The sequence below is a fragment of the Lactuca serriola genome, chromosome 5, assembly GCF_051521515.1.
Source record: "Lactuca serriola cultivar US96UC23 chromosome 5, Lser_US96UC23_V15, whole genome shotgun sequence".
In the NCBI taxonomy this organism is placed as follows: Eukaryota; Viridiplantae; Streptophyta; class Magnoliopsida; order Asterales; family Asteraceae; genus Lactuca; species Lactuca serriola.
Genome location: NC_136412.1, coordinates 213,463,693 through 213,472,772, shown reverse-complemented (window position 1 = coordinate 213,472,772; position 9,080 = coordinate 213,463,693). Strand labels below are relative to the sequence as shown.

The window sequence follows — 9,080 nt, the reverse complement described above, 5'->3', positions numbered from 1 at the left end:
GTCATCTTCCTGTCGGAAAACTCTGGGCATAGTATGTAGCGAATAGCGTATCTCATAGTGAGTTAGTCTGTTATCCCTTGATTAGTGTTTTCTCTTGTATTATAGTGAAGTAGTCTTTTGTATAGTTCATAGTGAGTTTCTCTTACTAGTGAGTCGTCTCGTGTTAGTGTGTATTATAGTATGTAAGATAGTAGCAGTAACGAGTAGTAGTGGCCTTAACTATACCCATTATAGTTAACCTAGTGGGTGTAATTCTTGGCAATTATGTAGTGTAGACATTGATTTACATGAAAAGGCCCATATCCAATACCAATACACATGATATATAACTAAGAAATCAACGACAGTCGGACGGATAACAGCTACCCTAAGCCCACAATCAAACAAGAACAGGAAATAAGGCGAGCTATCGGTCCTAAATCCTTCAAGTCTTACTTATATAAGTATATTAGTGTGGTTACATTTTATAAGAAAATATATTTAAGGAAAATCTTGTCAAAGGGAACATTTAGAAAATAGTTTATTTATCCAAAATAGTTTTTAAAACGTAAAGTTCTTTTTATAAGGCATAGTGATAAATCACATATGACTTAAGTTACGGATAGCGAATCACATGTGATTTATTTTCATAAACATGTATATTTGACTTGTATCCCCCCCCCCTAAAACATTAAAACATTTGAAAGGTTCATTAAACTCACGATTTATCGAAGGGTTCGAGTGTCAACGGATGCCCTGAATGCCAACGGTTCCTATAAATCATGTGATGACACACAATTGGGTTAGAACTAGGATGTTTCATGCTTAAACATGATGGATAAACATTCTTAGGGCTCGGCATTATTGAGTACAAGTGTCTCATGATCCATACTTAATGATTCATGCAAGTTTAGGGCCAAAAGTGGGCATTTGAGTGAGTGCATGGCCTAGAAATTGAGTGTGCGGCTAAGGTGTGCGGCCAGAAGGATGTGTGAGGCTGAACACAAGTGTGTGCGGCCGTTCAGAGTGTGTGTGCGGCCGTACACAGGAGTGTGCGGCCGTACACTCCTCTTGTGAGTCCATATGAAGTGTTTGCTCTTCACACTAAGGAGATTTGAATGTGCGCTGCCCCCTTCATGAAGGTGTGCGGCCGCACACCTTCAAGGGACCATGAATATGATGAACATGTCGAATTTTAAAGCTTGGGATTTAAGTGTTTACCACTAATAAGCTTGAAGATGAACTAGATCACAAATTTGAGGCCTTCAAGGTGTTCTTGGTTGAAGATTTTAGAGAGAGGAAGTAGAGAGAGAGTAAGGAGTATCCAAATGAATGAATGAAGAAGGTACCCATTTATATATATGTTTGGGTGTGAGGCTGGAAGGTGTGCGGTTGGGTGTGCGGCCGCACACATGGGTGTGTGGCCGCACACACCTCTTTTGGTGTGTTTAATCAAATTTCATGATGCAAAACACTTTCCAACACCTCCTAAGACCCATAACTAGACTATATTATGTTCAAAACACGCATTCGGGACCACAAGATTTACAAAGGGTGATCAATTCATGATTTAAAGACAACACGCGGACCAATTACATAGGAAGAAGGTTTTGGGTTGTCACAGCAAGACTATGTTTGGCACATAACACCTTGGCAAGACTATGTTTGGCACATAGCACCTTACTTGATTATGGATATGTTGGTTATGTATGGTTCTTGGCTACATATGGCATGTATGGATCAGTTGGTTTGTATGGTATGTGGTATCTGGGGAACTCACTAAGCTTCGTGCTTACGGTTTTCAGTTTTGGTTTCAGGTATTTTGTTTTCAAGGAAAGGAGTCGGCTCGATCGCAGCGCATCACACTATGTTTTCCGCACATGAGATCTTTGGGATTACACTCTGATATGATTTTATGATAATATGTTTTGATTACCGACACTTTGGTTTGTCACGAGATATTATAATGAATGTTTTTTTTATACTGATGGTTTTATGTAATAACTTATTTAAAAATGAAATTTTTGTAATTGAATTTTGGGACGTTACATGATTCCCTTTCTGTTTCGGTTTCCTGCACAACATTATCAACAAAAACTTCATTATTGTTATCATTTGTATCTTCTTGTGACGATTCTTGCATGGTGGTGGTTGTACTATCTTGCACTCCTTCCTTTTCTGTGGTTGTACTATCTTACACTCCTTCCTCTACTTCTTCGATTAAGTTTTCTCCTGGAGTATCTATCATGAGCTCATCTATGTCTACCCTTCTTTGATGTGTGTTCGCTTCATCTATACTCTCCCGCTGACGCGGAGACACATCTCCAAAGTAGGATTCAGACTCATGGAATGCAACATTGCAAGCTACATGCACTATACCAGTCTTGGGATCGTAACATCTATACCCTTTTTTTCTGCATATCCAATAAACGTACATTTAACAACTCGTGGTTCAAGTTTACCAATATTTTGGTGAACATACGCACTGCAACCAAACACCCGAGGTTCCAGTTTATTATGTATAGGCAAATTTGTGAGCTCTTGTAACTTTCCTAATGGAGTTTTAAATTCAATAACACTTGATGGTGTTCTATTCACTAGGTAAGCTGCTAATCTAACCTCTTCTCCCCCAGAATTTTTGAGGTACTTTCATGTCAAACAAGGAAGCCCTTACAATTTCGAGTATTTGCCTATTCCTTCTCTCGGCTAAGCCATTTTGCTGTGGTGTTTTTGTGCATGTGGTTTGGTGTCAGATATTATTTTCTTTATAGAATTGTTGCATCCTGTGGTTTATGTATTCGCGTCCGTTATCCGATTAAAGTATTCTGATTTCTTTTTGATATAAGGTTTTCACTGTATGATGCAATTCTTGAATGGCCTGAAAAACCTCATCTTTAGTATTCAGAATAGATACCCAAATCATTCTTGTGCATTTGTCAATAAAAGTAACAAAGTATTGGGCACCATTTGCTTTACGCACTTTCGCAGGTCCCCATACATCAGAGTGGATTACCATAAATGGAATAGAAGATTTATTATCACTAGAACTATATGAGATCTGTTTGCTTTTGGCTAATTCACACACACCACACTTAAACTCATGATCCATTACATTTAAAAATAAACCAGGTTTCAACTTCCTAAGATAAGTAAAAGAAAAATGCCCTAATCTCATGTGCCATAAGCATGCCATGGATTTATTTGCTTGCTTCACTCCAGTATTCAAAGCTTGACCTTCATGATTCTCTTCAATATAGTACAATCGTCCACGTCTAGTACCAAAGCCAAGAATCCAATGAGTCACTATATCCTGAAATACATATTCATTTGGCCAAAAAATCACATAACAATTCAAAGCTTCTGTAATCTGACTAATTGATAATAAATTCGAGGATAGGTATGGAACCACAAGAACTTTATCGAGATCCATAGACCTTGTCAATCTCACTGGACCTTCACCAGTTACCTGTGCCACATCACCATTTGCAGTCTGTATTTTTTATTGTTTTGGAACATGTGAAGTGGCTAACTTAGACAAATCGTTAACCATGTGATCAGTGGCCCCTGTATCTATAATCCAAGTATCATTCTTTGTAAAATTATGTGGGTACATACCAGTGGATGTGTGAGCAACAACTGGGATATTCATTTCATTTGCAGGGGCTGTAGTGGCTATTGTGGCTTGACTGATTTTCTTCCTTGGCTTCTTTGTAAAGTCCCACCAATCTGGGTAATCGATAATCTTGTAGCATTTAATTTTAGAATGTCCATCTTCGCCACAGTGGGTACACGAAAATGTGTTTTTATTGTTCGAGGTTCTTCCTTTTTTAGGCCAATTTCGAGTAGCCAAATGAAGCATACCATCAGGCTCAGGTACCTTTTCTTCCATAGTTTGTCTTTGATTCCGATCCTTTCGTATGTAGGTGTAACATGCTTCCAAACTTAATGGTGGATCCTTCCTCATTACTTCACTTCGTACCTGGTTGAATTCTGAGTCCAATCCTGCCAGAAAAATATGGACCCTGAATCGTGACATGGCTTTGTTTGCAGAGACAGCTTCATCCACAGTATCTTCTTGAGTAGTTAAACAAGCATCAATTTCTTGAAAGATGCTTATGAGTTCGTTGTAGTATGTTGCCAGGGGACGTCCAGTTTGTCGGTTGTTCAATGATTTCCTGTTCAATTCAAACAATTGGGTTTCATCAGACCCATCGTAAAAAGTTTGGGATACAGCTTCCCAAATTTTTGCTGCAGTCTGGAGGCGTATCAACCGGTGAATGAGCGACGGGGACATCGAATCAATCAACCAGCTTTTGACTTTGTTATTTTCGATCAGCCAGGTTTCAATCTCCTTCTCTCCTTCTGTGGGTTTTGTTGTTTTGCCCGTGATGTAGCCAGACTTGTTTCGAGCACCGATTCTCATCTCCATTAATTGGGACCATAGGTGAAAGTTCGAGTCATCGAGAATAACTCCTCTAGTGGGAAACGGTGCATCAGTGTGAACGATGACTTGAGGAGGGTTTGAAGTTCCTGCTTTGTCACTCATGTTCTACGAATTCGGTATGGTTTCGAGGGTTTCAATATATTGTACGAATGGATTAGGTATGCTCTCATACCATGTGAAAAAGAATACCAGAGATAGTTGGAAGAAATTTTCGTTTTTCATATGCACAAATTAGGTTACAGGAGAATACATTTATACAAGAGATTTCTACTAAACTAACAGATAATTAGCCGTAACTATAGGATCTGGAACAACTACAACAATTATTTACAAATGTATGACTTATCTTCTCCTAGAATTGCTCTCGCCAACAATATTCTGAAAATCATACAAAAAAGTGTTAAAAAACTAAAAAAAAATGAACTAAGAACAAAGTGGATGAAAATCTATGGACTTTTTGTAAAAGAAAGATACACTTTCATGTATTTGTTAAAAAAAGAGCCGACTTTCTTGCTTCTGGAGCTAATTTGATCATCAAATAGTCAAGCATAGAAAGTCAAGTGAGGCAAATTATGTATCAGAACAAATAGCAAGTTACATCTAATGCAACAAGAACATCAAGAACACGACTTCAATTAACATTTGATATGCAATTCATTTTTACCATATATTTAATCGCTCGCCTAAATCAAGGTTTCCACTAAACTCATATCGATTAACAAAAAATGAAAAAAAATCCCGCATTCGAATCACTTTTAAAAACCAAAATATTGGTTTTTGAACATCAAGCAAACCTAAGACAAAATCGAATGAAAAAGGTAAAAGAAAGAAGAAATTACCAATTCAATTGAAGTGTAGTTAGTAGCACCCTGTGTTTTGTGTTCTTGTTTCAAATCAAAGATGCGATGATGATGAAATTAACAAATGCTTGTTTCCATACTTCATTAACTGTGTTTTGGCTTAACGTTCGTCATCATAAAAAAGAATAGTGTAGATATACCCATCTGCCTTAAACCCCTCAACTTGAACGTACGAAAAGGATACCAAGAAACAGAGATGCGAGAGTTGGAGAGTTTTCTCTATAGATGTCGAAGTTAAAGAGAAAAAGGGAAAATCAAAGCAAAAAAGAACCTCTTGGATAGTTGGATATCAGCTGTGTGTTCGAGAAAGCGAGAAGAAGGAGGAGAAGACACATGTCTCCTTTTGTGGAAGACATGCATTGGTGGAAGGGGTGGTGAAACAGGTGAACTTCACGGAAGAACCAGGGCTCCTCTTTCACGCGCCAAAAAAATACATGTGTGAGATGCTCGAACCCTAAATTAAGGAAAAAGGTTTTTGAATATATATATATATATATATATATATATATATATATATATATATATATATATATATATATATATATATATATGTTTACTATCTTATAAAAGAAATCTCACTATTTCTAAAAATTGATTGAATATAATAATATTATTTTTTTTAAGACGTTCAAATCATTAAGCTAATAGTACAAGTAGTCATCAATAAAATAATATTAAATTTTAACATGTGTTTTGAATCCTTATATTTCTCAACAAATTCTATCCCCTTCCCTGAATTTCGGATAATTCAAAATTTGAAACCATCAGAAAATACATGTTGATTCAAATATCCCTCCTGCAGATGGCTCTTTCTTAACAGGTTTTTATTTTAATCCTTACTTGTAATTGATTTCATCATTTTTAACTTTTTGTATTTTTATCTTATAAATATATTGGGTGAAGGTTTTATTATATCAGGTTTGTTCCTAAAAAGGTTTTTACTATGTTTCTTTAATGTGTTGGCTTTACAGGTTCAAAGAACTCAACCAAGAAGGCCAGTTAGAGCATTGTATTATCATTAGTTTGTATATTTTGGCATCTTACTTTTGCAATAAAGAACGGTTAAACACAAGATTTGACATGATTAAGGTAGTTTGTATATTTTTCATCTTGTTTAGTCTAAAAATGAAACCTTTTTTATCATTGGTCCTTATAATATCAAGTTTCATCACATGGACTTCCTGATTACGGTGATTATTGTCCTTATTATAAGGTTCTATATATATTTTGTTCAATATTTTAAGGTTTCGAGAACCTAAATCAATATGAATCCTTGAATTACATACCATCGTTGAAAATGTTTTAATTTGTGACCAAACTTGGTTTAAAATCACAATGAACAAGTTGACACCTGAGTATTTTGGCCTTCTCAAATGCCTATTTATCGACTTTTGAATCACAACATCTGATATTCTAAAGGTTTATTTTTATAAACTATTATTTATATATTTTAGCATTTTACTTAGTAAGACATTACATTAAAAAAAAAAATAAATAAAAAAAAAAAAATAAGAGGACGATAAACAGTACAAGTGGTTTGGGTATGTATAAATGAAAGTAATAACCATTTAGGGGGTGTTTGGCAAAAAAGCTTATTGCTTATTAATTTATTAGCTTATAAGTTAATAAGTAAGTGTAGGGTAACTTATGAAAAAATGACGTATTAGAGGTTCCCCACCGTAATAAGTTATTTTAATCCAAACACTTTTTTAACTTATAGTGATGTGGAACCTAATAAGTTGTTTTAAAAAAGCTTAGCCAAACACCCCCTTAATATGGTATGGTAATGCTCTTGAAAAATAGATGTCATTTAATATTCATTTCTCGAAGTGAACGCAAAATGGTTTTAACTCTAAAGAGATCAAATTATTCGTCGTCCGCCGCTTTGCACGGGTAGACGGCTAGTGTATATATATATATATATATATATATATATATATATATATATATATATATATATATATATATACTAGTTTATAACCCGTGAAATCACGGCTACAAAATTAATTAAACTATAATAGTTAGAACACAAAATTATTAATCAATTATAATCGTTAATTTAAATAAATATGTGAAATTATATCATCTTATAATTTGTATTAACTTTATTTTAATTTTTATTTCATTGTTATTAATTTATTGTAATTAAAGTGAAAATTTTAAAATTTGAAATAGATAATTAATAGATTGACAAGTGGCATACATTAAATAATAGATTTAATAGGGTGACACATGGCAAAAAAAAAATGTGTATTAATTAGGAGGCCTAATATAATGACACATGTCAAAAGAAGATTAAAACTATTCTTTTATTAGAATAGGGATATATATATATATATATATATATATATATATATATATATATATATATATATATATATATATATCATAATTACTTCTAAGTTATACATGGAAGGAACATGACCGGTGTGTAAACGTGGAGTTTTTAAAATTAGTTTAGGTTTTATATCTTGCGGATTTGCTAAAAATATCAAATATGGCAACACTAAGGGGATGTTTGGATAGGAAAAAAAAGGTGCTTATTGCTTATTCTCACAATAAACTAATTTGAGTGTTTGGATAAAATCCAGTTTATTAGGCTAAATAAGCTAATTTTAATAAGCATTTCTTCCCATGCTTATTGCTTATTCCCACCACAAATAAGCTATAAGCAATAAGCTAAAAATCTAATCCAAACACTCCCTAAGTGTAATCAACATATCAAGATGTTGTCGATCAAGTTTTATTATTTTATTTGGATGTTTACGCTTATTTGCATTTGTTTATTTGTTTATTTTTTATATATGTTCATTTATGTCATATATGTTTACTTGTATTTATTTATCTTTATTCGTTTATGCTCCCTTATGTTAGTTCGGTTAACATATTAACGAACATAAACGAACGAACATGAATATATTAATTTCTTTTAAAAAACGAAAATGAATACAATAATTTGTTAAAAGAACAAACACGAAAAAAAAAAAATTTGTTCGTTTGTTTGATTAACTTAAACGAACAAACATGAACAATATAGTGTTCATGTTCATTCGTTCCTTTTACAACTATAGTTGGATGTTTTGAATCTTCAAAAACAAGATGTTAGGAACCGACTTATCTACGTCATGTGAGTAGTGATAAAAAAAGGTTTAAGGTCCCTTTATAACACACCATAGAAGTAACATGTCATCGGTATATTAGATTAACATCGGAGCCGAAACCGATGCCAAACTACAAATATTGCAACCTATTGTCCCACTCAAAGAATTGGAACAAAGTGGACCATAAACTTATTCTCGAGTAAATACCCTCCTCACCCTCATAACTAAAAATAGTTGTTCCACCTTCCTTCATTCCATTTCTCCTGTTAGTAAAATCTTATATTCTTTGTTTATTGTCCCAACATGGGGATGTCGTTTTCTATTGTATGATTTTCCTATTTTCACCAAATTGTTCTTGAGGACTTCTCCAAAACCATTTCATGATAATATGCTTGTGTCGTGTCTATCAACTACTCCTTTGAAACGATTCCACCATTAGAATGTTCTTATGGTGGGTTGTCACACCCCATTTACCCTTTGTGTGACCTTACATGATTGCATTCATAAGATTATATTCATCTTGTCTAGAATACATAGATCATGTAACTATTTTACTCATTCCAATGTACGATGTTACCGTGAGTGATGTATTTCAAACTTGTTGTAGTTCCATTCGATTGTTGTAGTTCCAATCTCATCATTGGAATCATCATCTTATGTCCTAAATTCCATTTTCCCTTAGTTTCCTTGTCTCTT

The 9,080-nt window shown here is 34.0% G+C and overlaps 1 protein-coding gene across 2 annotated transcripts; it reads right to left on the bottom strand.

Annotated features, from left to right (window-relative positions):
• Nucleotides 1–2,681: 2,681 nt before the first annotated feature.
• LOC145053538 (uncharacterized) lies at nucleotides 2,682–5,682 on the bottom strand. 2 transcript variants are annotated; one of them, XM_079001601.1, is made up of 3 exons: nucleotides 5,263–5,682; nucleotides 3,595–4,801; nucleotides 2,682–3,289 (listed from the first exon to the last, which is right to left on the bottom strand). In XM_079001601.1, exons 2-3 carry the CDS (start codon nucleotides 4,523–4,525, stop codon nucleotides 3,252–3,254), a joined length of 969 nt encoding a protein of 322 aa, XP_078857727.1. In that variant the 5' UTR covers nucleotides 4,526–4,801; nucleotides 5,263–5,682; the 3' UTR covers nucleotides 2,682–3,251. The 2 variants fall into 2 exon arrangements, with proteins under 2 accessions (XP_078857727.1, XP_078857726.1); XM_079001600.1 differs by having other exon boundaries at nucleotides 2,682–4,801.
• Nucleotides 5,683–9,080: the final 3,398 nt, after the last annotated feature.

Excerpts from the sequence above, each read along its gene's own strand:
- LOC145053538 (XM_079001600.1), bottom strand. The coding sequence starts at position 4,525 with ATGAGTGACAAAGCAGGAACTTCAAACCCTCCTCAAGTCATCGTTCAC.